The sequence below is a fragment of the Globicephala melas genome, chromosome 5 (assembly GCF_963455315.2).
Source record: "Globicephala melas chromosome 5, mGloMel1.2, whole genome shotgun sequence".
Taxonomy (NCBI): Eukaryota; Metazoa; Chordata; class Mammalia; order Artiodactyla; family Delphinidae; genus Globicephala; species Globicephala melas.
In genome coordinates, this window is record NC_083318.1 from 4,286,416 (window position 1) to 4,307,488 (window position 21,073).

The window sequence follows — 21,073 nt, forward strand, 5'->3', positions numbered from 1 at the left end:
TACTGCACCCAACTGGGGGCTAAGTGCGGCTGTGGTCTGATAATGCAGCGAAGTTCAGGAAGAAAGCAGTACACCAGGGCAGCCGAGCAGAGCCTCAACTCCACACAGGGGCCAGGAGCTCATCTGCGAAGGGGCCTGGCACTTTAGCAGACCTGCAGACCCCACCTTGAAGGGCTCACTCACTCTAGCAGGGGCAGTACGATGCCAGCAGAGGCTATGAAACCAGAGCAGACGATAAAAAATGTGGGAGCCCCAAGGACAGGACACCTGTGGCTGGAGAGAATAAAAGAAAACAGCTCATAAAGGGTGCCATCTCAATGGACAAAGGACAGGGGAGAGCTGGGCTGGAAGCCGTGAGGGAGGGGCAGCCCGACAGCACAAGCAGCAGCCAGGAGATGACGGCGAACAGGCTTCTCTGTGGGTGAGCACGAACGCTCTACGTGGGGAATGACGCCGGGTCCAACTTCTGTTCTAGACTTCATGGTCTCAACAACAAGCTTCCCAGAGCTGACGGGACAAGCCAAGGCCAAGCGAGAGAGAGAAAGGAAGAGCTAGACTGGGGTAGAGCCCGAAAGTAAACAGTGTGAGGTGTGATGAGCCCATTCGATACATCCAAAGGCAACGTCTACATCATGTGCATGATCTGAACAGTGCTGGAGATAAGGACGGGGCATGAGACTCCTAAATAAAGTTATAATCTGCCAGTTGAAGAAGAAAGAAAAAAGTGTCTACCTCGACAGACATCTGTGTAAGAGGAGAAGATCAAGATCCTCAAACAGTAAAGAAAGTGCTCCTGGTAGGATGACAAGAGGGGTGTCACTGCTACGCACAGAACTGGAAGAGTGCTGTAAAAGACAGCCAATTACGCCCAAACATGGTAACAGAAGCCCCCTAGCTTCCTGGAAATCTATGTTAGTTACAAGGAGAGAGGCTCATCAGTTAAAACCTGTGCTTAAGCCTTGGACTCAACTGGTATAGCATCAAGATTAGCCTTTTAAAATAACGAGGGGGTTTTAGAGGTACGTCTGGAATAAAGCATAGCAGGTCACCACGTGGCACCTGTGAACAGACTGACGTGAAACCAGCGTGAGGGACAGAGAGTACGGCAACCCTGTGGGCACCGGCTGAGGACCCTGCAGAGGAAGCACTGTGAGTTGGCGGCAGGCCTGGGTCTGAACCATCACCTCCAGATCATCACCAACGGCAGCGTGACCTTGGGCATGTTCCTTCGCCCCTCCAAGCCTGCTTCCCCACCTATCAAATGAGAATGAATTAACGAAAGACACATGGCCATAGCAGGTGCCTCAAAATGACAGGGAGTATTACTGTCATTATTTTGCCGCAGAATTACTTTTCACAACACTTCCCGCTAAGAGTGGTGCTTAATAAGGTTGTGAAGAGTAGATGACAGTAAAGAGCCCAGAACACTGCAGCTGGCGTCACACTTTGCCATTTATAACAAGCAACTTTTGGGGGGAGAGGGGTGTTGTCTCACAATCTGGGACGAGATCTGTTCTATTTTGCCATTTTTAGTGGTTAAGAGTGGCCTGAACAGGTCTTACAAATGCTGGGACTTCCAAAACGACAGTACTGGTGACCAATGAGGCTGACCTCACAGTAAGAAGGACCCTCCGGAATCCTCTGAAGGGCTCCTCAGACTTCAACTCTTTTCTCTCCTTACCACAGTCTTTTTCCCAGAAAGCATCCTCTAGGTTACCAGAAATGTTGGCATTTGGGACAGCAACTCTCAGGGGGCCTTTCTAATTGTCATGTTACTTACAAAACATGTAGAACACAGAAGTTCACCTGTGGACTGGTGAATGAAATGTGTTAAAACTGAACTGTGGGTTTTAACAAGCTTGGTTACTGCTACGATCTGACCACCTTACTCGGACCCTGAGCAAACGGGGTACAGCCTGAGCTCCGTACAAAGGCTTCTTGCCCCCAGGATCACGGGCAATGAATGCCATTCAGGCCTCTAAGAGGGGTGCCTGGCCTGGACTGACCTCAGTCTGAACACAGGGTGCGATCCCCCTCTGGGTGGTAAGAATTAGGACGCGCTGGCTCTCTCTCCTACAGTCCCCCACTGTACCCATTAAAACTCAACGCTGTGAGGAAATTACATGGAATCACAGACAAAGAATGGCAGGGGGGAGGAAGGCGCATCACCGCGGCCACATGCAAGCTTCAGCTCGTTGGAACAGATGCGTGTAACACACACACATGCACACGGGCGCACCCACGCTGGGGCCTCCGGCCGGTGACGGGCGGGCAAACCCCCGGAGGGGCGCGGGCGGGGCCCCGGCCCCACTCACCATGAACGCCGCGGGGCTCAGAGGCGCGCGGCCGGCGGCTCCATGCCCGAGTGAGCGGGCGAACGAGCGAGCAAGCGGGGCTCCGCGGCGGGACCTCGGGCGGCGGCTCCGGCGGCCGGGCGGGGGCGGCAGGCCGCTCAATCGCGCGCAGATGCCGCGCAGCCGATCCGCGGCTCGGTTTCGGCGAGTCAGGCCTGGCTCGCCGGGACCCTGGGCGCCGGGCGGGGCTGGGGGAGGACCTGGGTCCCCCAAGTCCCAAGGGGTTCCTCCTCTGGCCGCCCAGGTAGGGAAGGTCGCGCGGCGCCCTCCAGACACCGGACGTGCCCACGCAGGCGGGGAGTCCAGACGCGGGCTGTCCGCCCGCGATACAAACCGGGCCTAAATGCTCGCGCCAAGCGAGTTAGGCTGCGTCCTCAGCACACAAATATCACGCTGGAAAACGTACACTCCAAAAAGGAAGCGGTGACACGCCAAACAACGTACGCCAAAGCTCTGCTTTGTGAGATTTTCTAAAAAATGACACAAGTACATTACCGGAAGGCACTACATAAGAATAGTAACACTAGTAACCTCTGGGTAGTGGAGTGACTATGAGCCATTTTATTCTCTTCTTTATACGCTACTGTGGATCAAATGCTTTCCACAGTAAGATCAGTTCAATCAGAGCGTCAGGGTGCACGCAGGAACACCTAGTGATGGAAATCTGCCTAGTGACTGCTTCTCGGGGACTGACTGGGAAGGGGCAGAACATATCCCCAGGGGGGTGCCAGAAGTATCGTCTTGATAAACATTCATCACAACTAACTGAAGAGTACACTTCGGACGGCAGCATTCCACTGTTTGGAGAGCATACCTCAATGTTTTAAGTCTTTAAAATCTGCATAAAGTCAAAATTATTTCTGGTCAGCCCATAGGTCCAATGTCCAAGTGCTGAACAAACTGGGCTTGAGACAACACAGACTCTCCTTCCGGAAGGGAACTCACAAGTCCTCAGACCATGGTACCACGCTTTCCGCAGCTGATTTTCTGGATGATAGCATTACCAAGTTGCCACCAGAAACTTCTTCACTCAGAAGGAGACTACAATGTCCATCAAGCTATAATCGAGAAGACAGACAATGACAGGTGATGGCGAGAATGTGGAGAATCTGGAATTTTCATAAGTCACTAGCAGTTGCAGCCATTTTTGAAAACAATCTGGCAGTTTCTTACGTAGTTCAATATACACCTACCGCACTCCTAGGAACCTACCCAAGAGAAATAAAAAATACACCCACAAAAAGACTTGCCTGCAAATGTTCACAGCAGCATTATTCATAAGAGCCCAACACCAAAAAACATTCCAAAAACCCATTAAGTGAGGAATGCATAAACAGCACTGACGCAACAATGAAAAGGGCACTGATACACGCTACCACATGGACACCACATGGGTGAGCCTCAGGGACATTGTGCTTAGTGAAAAGATGCCAGACAAAAGGTAATGTGCATGATTCCATTTATATGAAATTTCCTTCTCTAGAGAGAAAGCTAATTGACGTTTGCTTGGAGCTGGAGGCGGAAGCGGAGATCCACTGCAAACAGGCGTGAGGGGACTTTGTCGAGGGGTGAAAATATTCTAAAACCGGATTGCTGTGACAGTTGCATAGCTGCATAAGTTTATTAAAAGTCATGAACATGTACAATGAGTGAATTCTATGGTATAAAAATTATACCACAATAAAGCCATTTTTTAAAAGTAATAGGATAAAACTGGAGAGGCTGATTCTGGCTGGAATGATTAGGGAAAGCCTTGTTATAAAAAAATTATTCAAAATTTGGAAATAAGACAAAAGCATGGAGGAGAGGTGTCTTTTCCATTTATACCTGGGATTTTTTTTTTTTTTTTTTTGCGGTACGCGGGCCTCTTACTGCTGTGGCCTCTCCCGTTGCGGAGCGTAGGCTCCAGACGCGCAGGCCCAGCGGCCGTGGCTCACGGGCCCAGCCGCTCCGCGGCATGTGGGATCCTCCCGGACCGAGGCACGAACCCGCGTCCCCTGCATCGGCAGGCGGACTCTCAACCACTGCGCCACCAGGGAAGCCCCTACCTGGGCGTTTTTAATATGCCTGCCTGAGGTTTATTTAATTCTCTAGGAGAATGTGCCTGTGCTACTTACTACTCTGTTAGAGCCCAGACACTGTGAAGTGACATATTAACTTGCGGATTTATGTCCAATAGAATAGATAACTCTGAAGATGATGTTTTCTTAATCTAATGTAGCAACCTTATTCTAACTCTTTTGGTTTTATGTCTATAAATACCTAGTTCCTCCAATGCCTTTGGAATCACTTTTACCATCTTACTGGTTCATTTAACTGATTTAATGCATCTCCTCAATGTGTTGAATGAACCTTTAACTAACAAGATCATTCAAAAAAAAGGTAAATGTCATGACAGAATGGTAGAGTAACTGTTCTAAGAGAATAAAGTGACAAATAACTAAAGGCAATACACAAACCTGACTGGAGGCTGGTTCATGAAGAACAGTTTGGTGTAACTAGAGAAAGCAGAACATGATCTGGTCACGAACATGGTCTGAACATGGTCATGGTAAGATGCTATTATGGAAATTAACTGATAATTTTCTTAAGCCTGATAACACCTTCGTGGTTGTGTAGAGAGCTGAATGAATGCTGAATGTATTTATGGATAAGATGTCATGATATCTGCAACTTACTTTCAAATGATTCCATTTTTTAAAACTAGAAAGAGGCACAATAAGTGAATATGGAAAAATGTCAACGACTGTTCAATCTAAGTGGAGGATATATGGCTGTTCATCATTAAATTATTCCTTGAACCCTTCTCCAGGTTTGAAATTTTTCTTCACAAGGGGAATAAACCAGTAAGAAGACTGATGACCAATCCTTTAGATCTCATCTTAAATACACATCCCCACAGAAACACTTCCTGCCCTACCGTGTAAACTACAGCAAGGCCCTGGTTCCTCTCTCTCCTAGCATCAGGTTCTGTTTTCTCATAGCACTTAATCACAACTTGTAATTACATGACTCTCTGATTAATATTTATTTCCCTCAAGAGACTGTGAAACCTCCGAGGGCGGGGTCTTACTGTAGTCTTCTCCGCGCTGATTGCTAACAAAGTACATGGCACAGAGGAGACACTCAGCATCACTGTTCCATCCTTCAGTGCACCCGTCCAATAAGCACTTATGGTGCTTGGCCTTAAGAATAAAGATGAACAAGGTCCCTGCCCTCAAGTCCCTCACAGACCAGCAAACAGACAATTACCACACTATACGGGTGCTCAGTCCTATGACTGAGAGAAATCTGAGGGCTCCAGGAGCCCCAGGAGGCAGCTGACCTGGCCTGAGGAGTTACTGGTGACTTTCCAGAAATAATTCCTGCAACTGGAAGAGAGCTGGCGTCCTTCTCACAGCGAGGCGTGGGTTCTCAGCCCCTCCACGCCTCCTACCAACACGTAGTGCTATGCATACTGTAGACATCAGCCAACTGGGGCCCACAGGCTCACTAAATGTAAGTATGAGACAGACGCATTAAGCATGTGTTAAATACACATTAAGATGTGCTTCCAAAGCACACTGCTTATCTCCTCTGACAGGCTGTAACCTGCAGGTTACTTTACCAACAGTTTCTATCACATATTTCGGAACTGGGTACCATTCAGAAAGGTTTAACTATTATACCATGTGATGATAGGTTGACTTTTACTGAATTTTGAAACTTAAAGCAAAAATAAGACGTTAACAGAGGCTTTTTCTCTATCTCAATCTGGCATTAGATGTGACTTCTATCTTAATCCACCTGAAAAGAATTCTTCCTCCTGAAGTTTTTGAGTTAACCAGCACTCATCCCCCTGCTTCCTGTATCTCCACCAGCACACTGGATTTACTTGCTTATTGCTTAACCTACAACATTGTTGTCTCTATCCTTTGAGATCAAGGAGGTAAGACTGGGTGATTTGTTTGATGCAGCATCCTAAGAGACAGGCTGACAAACCCAACCTTGCTACACCACCAGGTTTCACAGGATCAAAAGGTCACTGAAGGGCTTCCCTGGTGGCGCAGTGGTTGAGAATCTGCCTGCCAATGCAGGGGACACGGGTTCGAGCCTTGGTCTGGGAAGATCCCACATGCCGTGGAGCAACTGGGCCCGTGAGCCACAACTACTGAGCCTGCGCATCTGGAGCCTGTGCTCTGCAACAAGAGAGGCCGCGACAGTGAGAGGCCCGCGCACCGCAATGAAGAGTGGACCCCACTCGCCGCAACTAGAGAAAGCCCTTGCACAGAAATGAAGACCCAACACAGCCAAATAAATACATAAATAAAATAAATCTATTTAAAAAAAAAAAGGTCACTGAAGGAACGACTTCAACCTGGGAGACTGGTTAAGTGAACCATGATACAGCTACACAAAGGCCATTACTTAGTGAGTAAAAACGAGATCATGGAAGAATATTTAATGATATGGGGAAATGTCTCTGTTGTCATAGAAATAAGAAGAAAGTCTACAAAGTGGAATGTTTTGAAATTTTGACATTCATCCATTTAACAAACCTGTATTAACGATTCACTAAAGCTAGGTACTTACTATTCTGGGCCCTGGAGATAAAGTGAGAACCAAACAAGGTCTGGTCCTAGGTTTCATGGGCTGTGCAGAAAATACCTGAGAGTTCTGTGACAGAGTGACAACGGATGGGGCGACAGTGGGTGGTTCTTCAGACGGGGTGGTCAGGGAAAACTTCTTAGAAGACACCACCTAGGAGGGAGCATCTGAGCTAGGACCCGATGAGTCTCATTCAACCCTAACAATCCCATGAGGTAAGTACTGTGCTACGCTGAGTGACGGCCCCCAAACATGCCCATGTCTTAATCCCTGGGACCTGTGACTGTTACCTTACATGGCACAAGGGACTTTGCAGATGGGATTAATGTTATGGACCTTGAGATGGGGAGATTATCGTCGATTATCTGGGTGAGCCCAAAATAACCACAAGTGTCCTTAAAAGATGGAAGCAGGGACTTCCCTGGTGGAGCAGTGGTTAAGAATCCGCCTGCCAATGCAGGGGACATGGGTGCGAGCCCTGATCCGGGAAGATCCCACATGCCGCGGAGCAACTAAGCCCGTGCACCACAACTACTGAGGCTGTGCTCTAGAGCCCGCGAGCCGCAACTACTGAAGCCCACGCGCCACAACTGCTGAAGCCCGCGCACCTACAGCCCGTGCTCCGCAACAAGAGAAGCCACCATGACGAGAAGCCTGTGCGCCGCAACGAAGAGCAGCCCCCGCTCGCCACAACTCAAGGAAGCCCATGAGCAGCAACAATGACCCAGCAGAGCCAAAAATAAATAAATAAATTTATTAAAAAAAAAAAAAAGATGGAAGCAGAGGGAGATGTGACTATAGAAGGGGAAGGCAGTGTGTTGATGGGAACAGAAATTCCTTGGCCGCAAGCCAAGGAATGCCAGCAGCTTATAGAATCTGGAAAAGAAAGAACAGATTCTCTCCTGGAGCTCCTAAAAAGACCAGCCCTGCCAACACTTTGATTTTAATCCGGAAGACTCATTTCAGACTTCTGACCCCCAAACTATAGGAGAATAAATCTGAATTGTTTTAAGCCACCAAGGTGGTGGTAACTTATTACAGGAGCAACAGGAAACGAATATAGGTACTATCACCATCATCTCCCCTACCCCCCTCTTCTCCCTAGATGCAGCAACTAAGGCTCTGAGTAACTTCCCCAGTTAAGTAAACAGCTGGTCAGATGCAGGGTGGGATTTAAACCCAGGCAGTCTGGCTCCAGGGCCTCTTCCTATCAACTCCCCTGATGCACTGCCTCTGAACTAGGATCCCAAAATAGTGTTCCCTTTGTGGCCCTAAGGCCTTGTTAACTACCAGACACAGGCATAAGATCAAGGAACAAATGCAACACTTGCCTATTAATTAGGGATATCACGGAGTTTCCAGCACCAAACAGAAGACTCTACCCAAAGTGCTTCCACACGCTGACAAGATGTTAAGTAATATTCTGAGTCCAACTTAGACAAGCAACTTAAAGGGGAGTTTAGAGGAAACTTAACTCGAAGGAAAGCAAGGTTAACAGCCTTGCTCTTCTCAAATCTGAGGTTTCTCCAAGTCTAGGCGGGCGCTTGCCGACGACGCCTCCTTGGGAAGGCCAGCTGTGCTCCGGGCCCTGCACCACGCACCACAGCCCAAGACAAGCCAGCCGGGCCTGGCAAAGACCCAAGAAGCGTCTCCCCTGCTGATCCAACAGTGTTTAGAGATTATCTAATACTTTAAAATCTCAACCTTCCATCGGGAATTAGATCAATGTGAAAAAAGCAGTTTTCTTTGGCTGTCAGTATTTTCACATCAACACATTAAATTGCTCCGGTAAGGGCAAAAGCATGTGAAAGCTTCCAAGGGCCACCTCCCCAGGCCTTCCTAGGAAGCTGCCTCGATTCAGCTACTTCCAGGAAACGTGCTTTTCTGGTTCAGCTTATTCAACAGGCCACCCAACTGCAGACACTATCGCCTGAGCCCAGAGTCGGTCAGAAAGTGGATTCAGAACACGGACGGTCGCTTCCGAAGAGCCCCGGCCACAGCACCTTCAAGGTCAGTGCTGGGCGGGTCTCCTGAGAACCGATCGTGTACACACCAGAGGGAAGCTGCACAACTCTCTCACAAGCGTATGCATGTGAGTGAAACGTACACAAACGTAATCTGGCTCAGAGAAAGGCCTGGGAGGGTGGGCACTAAACGGTCAGAGACGACAACCAGGAAGGGGCTGTGGAGTCTCGGGGGGAAGAGGCTTTCCCATTTGATTCTGCCCACCTCCATCATTTGGGTATTTTACAGGTATTTTTTCATGAACTATTTTTTATAATTTGAAAAAAAAAACAATTTTTAAGCCATTTCAGATGGAATCCAAGACTGATTTTGGCAACGGCAAGTTCCCAAACACACTGAACACGCCTGAGCAACAGCAAAGTTTTTGTTTTTATCCACTCAGAGGAGTAAAGATGTAGCCATGATGTAAGACCAGAACGAGAGAAACCACTGACCTTTACTGAGCTCCCACTGGACACCAACCACTGCTCCAGGAACACCCACACTTCATCCTACTGAACCTTCATGAGCACAGGCAAGATGGGCATTATCTTTGCAGAGGAGGAGACCAAAGGTCACAGAGGCAAAGTCAAGTCGGAGGCCTAAAGTCACACAACTGACTATGAGTGACAGAATCAGGACACAGACAAGGGGCTCTGTGATCCCAAAGTTAGAGTCCTTCCCAGGCCCCCTGCCTTCCCAAGCCTGAGACCCCTCTGACCCCAGCACTGTTAGTGGTCCCAGTAAAGATCTGTCCATTTCCTGTTCTCTGAACTCCTGTCTCTTCCTGGGAGCCACAGCGGTAAGACTGAAAGTGTGCTCTGAATGCTGCCCTCTCAGACTGACGGGGAAGTGTCCACATTAGGAAAAACAAGCAAACCTTAAGAAGCACTATGCACTAGAATTTCAGTTTATATTATTAAAGGCATCTGAGGTAAGAGAGTTATACTCCTCAGATCAACCAACTGTTGCCACGACAACAGTAGGAGACAATCTACCCATAGAATAAAAACGAAGTTCAAATTAAATGACCACGCTGCCATTTCCCTTTCTTCTCTCTCCCCCTTTTCTTTCTCTTCCAGAAAGGCATCATGTAGAAATCTGATACGTGATTAACTTGCTGCCTCTCTAAAATCCAAAATTAATAGCAATTAGACATTTTATGAGGTGATTTCCTGATAGACTCACCCTCACCCGAAAGGTCCTGGTCCTGTACACGCGTGCCACCTACCACCTGGACAAGCCAAACCTTCCAGAACAGGCTCAGCTTTCTCCTCTGGATCACCCCTCACTGGGTAACGTTGCCCTCTTTGCCCTACCCCTAGGAAGCTCAGTGTCAAATTTGTAGTGTCCCTCTACGAGCTACATGGGAATCTGTGAGCTGTAGTTTGGGGTATCCATTAGGCTCTTGTTGCGTCTTGTGGTCCTTTGCCCAAATTCCTTAACACTTTTTCGTCTACCATTCTGCATACTTTTTAAAAACTTTTTTTAGAGTAGACGTGCACACAAAATAAAATCCAAAAGGTATCAAAGGGTAAACAGTGAAAGCAGGTCTCCCTCCTCCCCCAGTTCATTCGCCTCTCCAAAGCAATGCTATTATTATCAGTTTCCTAAGGGGCCTCCCTGATACAGTATCCGCACTTACGAGCATATGCATGTATCTCATGCGTACAGAGCACACTAATGGTTATTCAGCTTGCTTTTTTAAGGTATGCACTGCATTGCATTTAGGAATTTAACCAATTCCCCACTGCCAGGCATTTAGATGGCTTCCGGTCTTTTCTAATCAATCTTTTTTGTAATCTTCCAATCTTTTCCAATCAGTACCCTTATAAAACCATCAGTTTACCTACGCAGTAACTCATCTGTAAGATAAATTCCTAGAAGTGGAAATGCTGGGTCAAAAGTACCCTAACTGCTTGATTGATTCATTCATTCATGTTAGTTTTATTTTTTAAATTAACATATAGTTAGCTTTTTGGTGTGTAAGTTCTATGACTATTAAAACACGCTGTCTTATAGCCATCACAATCAAGATACAGGACAGTTCCATCCTCCCCAAAACCTCGTCCATGCTCTCCCTTAGTACTCACTCCTGGCACTGCAGCTTTATCTCTTCAAGTATATCATACAAATGAAATCATATAGCACATACGTAACCTTTTGAGACTGGATTCCTACAGTCAGATAATACCCGTGAGATCTGCCCAAGATTGTTAAAATAGTGGATTACACTGATTGATTTTCAAATAATAAATCAGCTTTGCACTCCTGGATAAATGCCACGTTTAAATGTATTGCTGAATTCAATTTGCTGATAATGTGTTGAGGACTCCGTGTGTCTTCATAAGGGATACTGGCCTCCAATGTGCTTCTTTTGTACTGTCCTTGTCTGGTTTTGCTATCAGGGTAATACTGGCTTCATATTATGAGTCAGTCCTTCCTCTTTGAAAATTGGTGTTATTTTACTTCAAATATGCAGGAGAACTCATCAATGAAACCCCCTCTGGGCTTGGAGATTTCTTTTGCGGGAGGCTTTTAACTAAAATTTCCATTTCATTAATAATTACAGGACAACTTGGGTTATCTATGGCATCCTGGGTGAGTTTTGGTGATTTGTGATTTTCAAGGAAATGGACCATTCCATCTAAGTTATCAAACTTACGTACATAGATTTATTCGTAACATTCTCTTATTATCCTTTTAATTTCTTCAGGGTCTACAGTAGTATCTCTTTTTTCATTCCTCTTACTGATAATTTGGTTCTCCTCTCTTTTCTGTCAGTTTTGTTAGCATTTGATTTTGTTGATAATTTCCAAGAACCAGCTTTTGGTTTCACTGACTATTAATTTTTCTGCTTTCAATTTCAGTGATTTCTGTTCTTATGTGTATTATTTTCTTCCTTTTGCTTGCTTTGGGTTTATTTGCTCCTTTTACAGTTTCTTAAGGTAGAAAATTAGATTGGAGAACTTTTTTCTTTACTAATCTGACTGGTTTAATGCTATAAATTTCCTTCTAAGCACTGCACCCCACAAATTTTGATAGGCTGTGTTTCTGTTCAGTTCAAAATATTTTCTCATTTTCCTTGTGACATCGTTATTGTTCCAAAACATATTTAGAAGCATGTTGCTTGTTTAATTTCCAAGTTTGGGGAGATGTTCTTGTTATCTTTCTGTCACTGTTTTAGTGTAATTTCATTGTGGTTAGAGAACGTATTTTGTGTAATTTTAATCCTTTCCGATTTAGTTTCTTTTATAACGCAGGTTACGGTCTATCTTGGTGGCCATCCACGTGTGCTTGAAAAGAATGTGTGTTGTGCTCTTGTTGGAGGGTGGAGCGTTCTCTAAATGTCCGTTAGCCTGGCTCACTGACGGTAGGTTCTTCTATGTCCTGGCTAATTCTGTCAATAGTTCTACCAATTACAAAGGGGGTGCTGACACTTCAGTTGTACTATGGATCTGTCTACCTGTTTCAGATCTCTCAGGTTTTGTACCATGTAGTTTTGCAGGTCTTTTATTAGGTACACACTCATTTAATAGCATTATGTCTTCACTGGTAATTGCCTTACCTTATCCCTGGTAATTTTCTTTGCTCTGAAGTCTACTTTTTCTGATAGTAATCTATCTACCCCATCTTCATTTTGGCTAATGTTTTCATGGTGGTGTTATCTTTTTCCATCCTTTAATTTCAACTGCCTACTTTATATTTGAAGTGAATTTTTTTTTTTTTTTTTTTGCGGTACACAGGCCTCTCACTGTTGTGGCCTCTCCCGTTGTGGAGCACAGGCTCCGGATGTGCAGGCTCAGCGGCCATGGCTCACGGGCCTAGCCGCTCCGCGGCATGTGGGATCTTCCCGGACCGGGGCACGAACCCGCGTCCCCTGCATCGGCAGGCAGACTCTCAACCACTGCGCCACCAGGGAAGCCCGAAGTGAATTTCTTTTAGACAGCAATCTGTCAGGACTGAGCATTCAGACACACAACTGGTATGCTCACACAATTTACATGAAGGTAAATTATTGGTATCTTTCAATTTGGGCCTACCATCTTATTTGTTTTCTATTTTTCCTTCTTCTATTTCCTCTTTCCTATCTTGATTTCAGTTCTTGGAACTTTTGAGAATTCTGTTTTAACATACTGTGTTTTTCACTCTCTCTATGTGTAGTTTAGTGGTTGATCTGAGATTTACAATATATATTTTTCACAATCTAATTAGTATCAATATTTTAGCACTTCAAGTGGAATGCAGAAACTTTTCCATCATATCCCCTCCTCCTTCGTGTTTTATTTGTAATACGTATTACATCCACATGTGCTGAAAACCCCATACAACCTTATACTTTGCTGAAACCAAACATATTTAAAAGAATTCATTAAGAGAACAATGGTCTACTGTATTCATGTGGACATTTACCATTTCTGTTCCTCTTCCTTCCTAATGTTTCAAGTTTCCTTCTCGTATAATGTCCCTACTGTCTGGAAAACTTCCTTTAGTAATTTTTTTAGATCGGCTGGCAACAAATTCTCTCAGTTTTCCTTTATCTGAAAAGATCTTTATTTCACTTTCATTCCTGAAGGGCATTTTTGCTGGATATAGAATTTGGGGTTGATAGTTCTTTTCTTTCAGCACTTTAAAAATGCTGAAATCACTTCCTGCTGGCCTCCATGGTTTCTGATGGGAAAATCACAGTCAGCTTCCTTTTTCTTAATTTGTTAATATCTTATACATCTTTTACACGTGAATATAACCAAGAAGTATTACTAATTTATCTAAAGGAGCCCCTTCCCCACTTCCCAATAACGGACCACAACCACCTCCTGCCAAGGCTACACCAGGAGCACCTCTTTAAGAAGATTTCATCCACATGACCTCACTGGAGCAGATGCTCAAAATTTCCCAGCAAGTCACTACTTCTCAAACCTTACGGCACATCGGATTCACCCACAGAGCCTAAACAAAAACAAAACACCTGTCAGACTGGAAGCGAGGTATGAGAAAGAGAAGTCAAGAGCAATTCTAAAGTTTCAGGCCTGAAAAAGAAGGCTAAGACTGTCATTCACCAAAATGGGGAAAGCTGCAAAGGGAACAGGTCTGACAGAGTGGAAAAGAAAATCAGAGTCGGGACTTCCCTGGTGGCGCAGTGGTTAAGAATCCGCCTGCCAATGCAGAGGACACTGGTTCGAGCCCTGGTCAGGGAAGATCCCATGTGCCGCGGAGCAGCTAAGCCCGTGCACCACAACTACCGAGTCTGCACTCTACAGCCCGCGAGCCACAACTACTGAGCCCACGTGCTGCAACTGCTGAAGCCCTCGTGCCTAGAGCCCGTGCTCCGCAACAAGAGAAGCCACCGCAATGAGAAGCCCGCGCACTACAACGAAGAGTAGCCCCCGCTCACCGCGACTAGAGAAAGCCCGTGTGCAGCACCGAAGACCCAACACAGCCAAAAATAAATAAATAATTTTTTAAACAAAAAGAAAGAAAGAAAATCAGAGTTTAGCTCGGTGCTTGTTAGCCACAAAATGTCTATCAGACGTCCAGGTGGAGCTGTCCAGTAGGCAGCTGGCTGCCTACGCCTGGAGTTCAGGGGTGAAGGCCTGGCTGGTGGTCAGCGTAGGCATGACATTTACAGCCTGAGTCCAGCGGAGATCTCCCAGAGGCGCCCACAGATGAAGAAGCGCTCGAGAGGCACCCTAATGTTCAGAGGGCTGGAAAGCTGAGGGCACCCAGCAAAGGAAACTGAAAAAGGAGGAAGAGTGTGGTGACCTGGAAGCCACAGTAAGAAAGCCTCCCAAGGAGCAGAGAAGTGGACAAGGGCTGAGGGAAATAACCACTGGACCTAGCACCTGGAGGTCACCTGAAAACCAGTCTCAGAGACATGTGCTCAGTGGTACAGAAGCGTCTCAGGACGGCCGCACTCTACTTTTCCTTCGCAACATTTATCACAGCTACAATTATCTGTGGAGTTACTTGTTCAAATTTTTCTTTCCCCGACCCCTGGTAAGTTCCAGTGAAGGCAGGGGCCGAATAAGCCTTTGCCCTTCATTATAATAACCAGGATTGGTTCACACAGTGTCTCAAATTTGTGGAACACGTGAAAGGACCATGGAACCCAAGACAGAAGGTTCCTCTTCATTCACAAACAAAGGACTGTACTTCTGCGACAGCATCACCACCCGCGCCAATGTGGCCAGAGCCCTGGTCCATACAAACCCAATGACAGGAGATCTGAAGGCAGCTATCTTCAAATACCTTCTCCCCGGCTTTACTCTCAAGAGCTTCGCCAGTCCACCAGCAATGGCCGAACGTGTACACGGCATACCTGGGCCCTTTATTTAACCCGCTGTGGGCAAAGACGGCTATCTTCCTCCTAATAGCCAGCATTCCCTTCTCACACGGCAGTGGTTCGTAAATTTTGGTGTGTGTTGGAACAAATGGCTGGAGCATTGTTAAGACACAACGTGTGGTGCCCCAGCCCCAGAGTTTGCTTCAGTGTGACTGGGGTGAGAGGCCTGAGAACCTGTGTTTCTAACAAATGCCCAGGTGATGATGATGTTAGCTTGGGGACCACAATTTGAGAACCACTGGTTTAGTGTGATTCTCATAGTTATTCTTGGTCATTTTTGCTTCCCCTAGGAAAAATCATAATGCAAGCTGACAGAAAATTACTTGCACTTCAAAATGTTTATGAAATTTGAAAAGTTAGCGGAAAGTATCAATAACATTGCATCACTTCCTTAAAAATGGCAACCAAAAAAGAAGGCCCAAACCAAGAGAATGTGGCCCAGTTACAGTGAAGTCAGCTGTGCCCCAGAGCACCCTGGGCAAACCACAAACAGCACCCAGTCCACTTAATGGACCAATTTATTAACAAAAAGTCATGACAGCCACACCCGAGTACTAACTCTGGGCCACACACTGTACTAAACATTGGGCAAAAATACTTCACATACATTATCTGTTAATTTATAAGTTAACAGGCCCATTCTGCAGATGAGGAACCAGAGACGTCACTGGCCCAAGGTCATACAGACAAGAAGAGGGGACGCCGGAAATCAAACCCGAGCCTTCAAGTCCAAAGATCTTGGCTGGTGTTCGTACCTGAACCCTCGGCTCACCACGGGCTCCTTGAGACATGTCCACCCATCCGCTTTTGTGTTTCCAGTGCCCAGTACAAGACCTGGCCCCAAAATGGCGCAAGGTTTGCTGAACAAGCAAACTAAGGGATCTATGGAGGGCACAGGCTCACCCTCTCACACTGTGATCCATTTCTCAGTCAAAGGAAACAAACAATGATACCAGCAGACACTTTCTAGCACTTGGGACATTCATAACTGCTTGCAGCACATGATGTATACTCACTCATTTAATCCTCACCACCTCGGAGGTAGGTACTATTATTCTCCTAACGTTAAAGAGCAGGAAAATGAGGCTCAGAAGGGTTAAGGGACTTGCCCAAAGTCACACAGCCAAAGTGTAGCAGAGCTGGGATCCAAACGCAATAAGTCTGACTCCAGAGTCCATGCTTTTAAATCACTACGTGATGCTACCTCTCTCAAGTATAAAAAACTTCCAAAGACAAAGGGAAAAGGAATTAAGAGTTTACTAAGTATCTCAATTATGCTTTAGCTCTAACTAGAGTTATTGTCACCATTTGGGATTACAAGTCTGGACACTCGGACCCCAGTGATGGGCTCTCTAAAGTGGGGAGGGGAGGCTGTGTGAGCCGACACCTGTGACAGCAGCCAGCTCGAGCCTGGTGCCCAGGAGCTTCCTCCCAGGGGCAGGTTCCCGCCTCTGGATCCCTCTCAGGCCTTGCCAGCTCGGGGGAGGAGGGGACAGGGTGACAAATGAGAGGGCCAGAGACACAAAGCATGAGCAAACAGGACAGAGGCAGGATTGTATGACGCATGCAGGTACGATTACATCCTTTATTATTGATGGTTAGAGCCAGATGGCCCTCTTCTTTGCAGTACTGTGTTACTACATAATTAGCTGACCTAGTCACTTCAGTTCACAAAAATCCTTTAAGTCCAAGAACATAATCCACGTTCACCTTAAAAAAACGGTACGACACAGATAACAAAGAAATTCAAACATGATGCAAGTGACATTAAGAGCCATGGGAAAATCTATTTAGCATGATGGTTACTTTTTTGAGAACCAAAGATTTCTTTAAGAATTTTATAACAGCTTAGCTACTGAGTTTCCTAAGAAATGTATAGCTTAGCTCTGCATACAAACACATCATATTTTAATTGTATGCTATTTTAACAAGCCTACACAATAAGTGATTCAAATTCAAAATGTAACAGTCTAGAAAAATGAATTCCAACACTGATTTACTTTGTGAGTTTCCTAGGTCCAGACAACTGCTATAAGGAACACTACACAACATTCAAGACATCTCTAATTTGACGAGGCATAAAAAATGAGATGCGTGCAAAGCCAGCTTGTTGCCCAGGCCAGAGCCCCAGCACGTGCTCACACACTGCAGCCCTGGGCCTCACGTTTATCCTCAGAGGGCCACAATACTCTGCAGCCCCACTGCCACCACTGCACTGAGCCAGACCCCACTGTCTCCCACCTGGACTAGTCCAAGAGCCACACTCTCGCCAGGGGGACCTCCTCACTCCCTACATGAGTAAAACCCTTCAGGGGCTCCCCAGAGCCTCCAGGTTAGAGACAGGTTCTGCATGCACCACATCCCACCCCACAGGCCCCATGGACAGCCCCTCTCACTGCTCCCTGGGTTCACGCTGCACGAGCCGCCCAGCACCTGCCCCTCCCTTCCTGCAGGGGCACAGCAGCTGCGAGGGCCCTGGCGCCCAAATGCCTGGGGCTGAACTCCAGCTCTGCCGCTTACTAGCCGCACAAGTCACTCAGCCTGGTCTCAGGGCTTCTTTGGTAAAATGAAGACAGTAACAGTGCCTTCTTCATAAGGTTGTTGCGAGTTTTAAATGAACTAGAAACCCACGTGCTGGCTCATTTATCGCCAGGACATAGTAATCACTCAGTACACGATCCCCATTACTATTAATTCTCTGTCACACCGTTAAACTCAGACTTCTGTGCCACGTCACCCACCAGGCCCGGCCTCCCTGCCACGCACCTGCAACACCTGCACTGGCATCACTCCCTCACCAGAGGGGTGCTCTGGAGCCTGGGTGCAGTGCCATCTCTCTTAACTCCAGTGCTGGCACTTAGAAGTGTTTGTTGAACAACTGTCCGTGAATACAAAACTGAGGTTGGGGGGTAAGGCTGCTGCGGGGCAGTGTCACAGCACCGGGCAAGCACCGCACTGTTAGGACGGCTGGGACTCAGGGCCAAGCAGAAGATGCGGGTGGTAACAATCAGGGCTGCCGAGGCCGCTGACACCCGGGGCCTGGCTGAGTCTGTGCTTGAGCCCCCCTCCCCACGAAGATGAGCGCATGCCTCCAGCAGCTAGCATCACTCCCTCCACGGGGAGCGAAGTAGCCCAGTGGTGGTGAGATTCCACGCACCTGGCCTGGCCCTGAACCCCACCTTCTCCTCCCAAGACATGTGGGCAGCGTCGGCCCGCGAGGGGAAGAGGTCATACTGCAGCCTGGGTAACAGTGGCCCTAGGTTTCCTGGTCCAAGGAAGCACTGGAAGGATTAAGTCCTTCCCAAGAAACCCCTGGGATCAGAGAGGGAGAATTCTTTCACATCAAACACAATTAATAAAAATTAGATCGTAAACATATTTGCAACTCTTATTGAAAAAAAACTGATTAAATTTCATCAAGTTATAAATATCTAAAGCCCAGCTCTCTCAACTGAACTTTCCTATGTGTGCATACGAGCTGTAAGAAGTGAAAAAGGTTAAAGTCATCCACATTCTCAAGACAGACTTAAATTTTAGGTACTTAGCATGCACGTGAAAGCAAAGCTTTCCAGTCTCAAAGCCTCCGGAATGGTCCTTTCTGCACGGTTCATAAATGCATGCTGTGCCGCACGTTGCTGTGTTTCTGTATCGTGTATACCTTTTGTATTTTCTTTGACTCTTTCTGAGCATTCTCTCGGAGTGGTACTTTTCCAAATAACTTCCATCCCAAGTCATTTTGTTTGTCAAGTCTTGCATTTTGTTTTCTAGCAAGCAAATTCCTATAGGAAGAAAATAAAAGGGTTAGGGAATTGTTGGGTATTTACAGAAACACTAGGACAGCCAAATCACTCTCTAATGAAAACAAATAGACTTTCCTTTCAGAGAACAATGTGATGAACCACAGACTTTAATTCTGCAGACTTGATTTTCATGTCGACCAAGAATTATGAAGCAGGTGAAAAGACCTTGAACCAGAGCAAGCTTTTTGTTATTCACCAATAGCATATACAAGTTCTATCATTTAGAGTCAGGAAATGTATTATAGCGTAACAAAGCATATCCAAAAAAGTGAGCTTTGAAGTCAGACCAAACTGAATTGAAACCCTGGCTCAATCACTCACTAGCTGTGTGACTCTGACCGGTATATTAACCTCTCTGAGGCTCAGTTTCCTTATGTCTAACAAGGGTCACTATATGAATTAAAATTACAGGTACATGATCAGTGCTCAAAGGATAACAGTTGTTTTAGTACTTAAACCTCTAACTTAGTTTAAATTATCTATAAGGTAAATTTATACTATCTATTTATAAAGAGTCTCCATGTACCATAAAAAGAAAGCCACTCATGAGATAATCACAAGGTCTTCTCTCCCAACAACACGTGAACAAACCCAGATAACATAAATAAATCCCAAATGGTACTACAAAATAAACTATGTTTTGGAATGCATTGTACTGGTGCATTCATTAAAAACAAATGGTTTCTAGGGCTCACTGGAAAGTATAAGATGAGCATGAAGCATCTTGCGTGCTAGAAAGAAGGTGCTCAAAGAAATATGGGGACAAGTTTCATGAAAACAGTACCAGCTTGAAAAGGGCTCTCACTAGCTAAATCCGGAACAATGTAATCATCAAAATAAATAATGGGGTTATAACCCATCAAATGAAACAGAAATCCATGAGCCCAAGTGGATATGGATACAAATACACAAACAGAGGAGGAAGGAAAACTCTTAGAATGTCCCCCTAATAAGTAGAGAAAGACTGATGGGGTTAGGAATTAATCAATGGATGCTGAAACTGGTAGGTGAAAGCTGGATGAAGAAAAGGAATTTTACTTAGTTTGAAAGTATCTCCCACAAATTACTTGTAATGACAAAGACAAAAATAGTTAACTTTACAGTCGAGAAACCTCATTAGCCAAGTGATCAAAGCTGGCATCCCCCAGGTCAGGATGGACAGCACACGTCACCTGCTCTGATGCTGAGAACAACACACCATGTCAATGGCAGTTACCAAAAGTGCATCACCTGAATATAACCATGAGGAGATGTAGACACACCCAAACTGAGGGACAGCCTATGAAATAATGAATCTCACTCTAAAAAGGCCAGTGTCACATGTGGACAAAAAAATAGTGCCTGTCATTTCGGTAAACAGAGAATGTTGCACCCATCCAGCCATTAGCCACTGTAGCCATCTCAACGGTGCGCCCTGAGGGGATTCTGGATGGAGAAAAACTGGGATCCTGGCCCTAGCTAGTGAAGATGCATACCAAAGGAATAATTTCAATCAGCCCAGACTCTTACATCTTCCCATACAATCGTTAACTTGAGAGGTCTGTTTTTTGTGATTAGCAGTAATCTTTTGATGCTCAGCTGCATGGTTTTTTGTTTTTGCTTTTTTCAGCAAAAACTCCTGTATATCCTGGCTCCTTGCTTATCTCTTTGGAACAGTCCCTCAGAGCTATCTGCGAGGCTGCCTTCCTGGGCTATAGACCTCAGAAAGGCCTCCAAATAAAACGTAATTCTCAACTTTTAGGTTGTGCTTTTTTTTTTCAGTCGACAAAGAAAGGTTGAAGAATTGTTCCAGATTAAAAGGAGGCTAAAGAGACCTGACAATTAAATGCAGTAGGTGGATCCTGGACCACATCCTGGACCACGGGCCAAGACAGGTATAAAGAAGACTACTGGGACAATGGACGCAATTTGAACATAGAGTATAGAGGAGAACAGCATTGGGTTAATATTAAATTTCCTGATCTTGATAACTGTACTACAGTTAC

At 45.9% G+C, this 21,073-nt stretch overlaps 1 protein-coding gene across 2 annotated transcripts in view; it reads right to left on the reverse strand.

Moving 5' to 3' along the window:
* TBC1D14 (TBC1 domain family member 14) overlaps positions 1-21,073 on the reverse strand; it is a 104,894-nt gene that overhangs the window by 39,255 nt on the left and 44,566 nt on the right. Inside the window, exon 3 of one of the 2 annotated variants that reach the window (XM_030876866.3) lies at positions 18,947-19,067. In XM_030876866.3, coding sequence (XP_030732726.1) covers positions 18,947-19,067 — 121 coding nt within the window. Of the gene's footprint in view, positions 1-2,315; positions 2,435-18,946; positions 19,068-21,073 lie in introns of those variants that run through there. The other variant, XM_030876870.2, reaches the window with a different exon arrangement.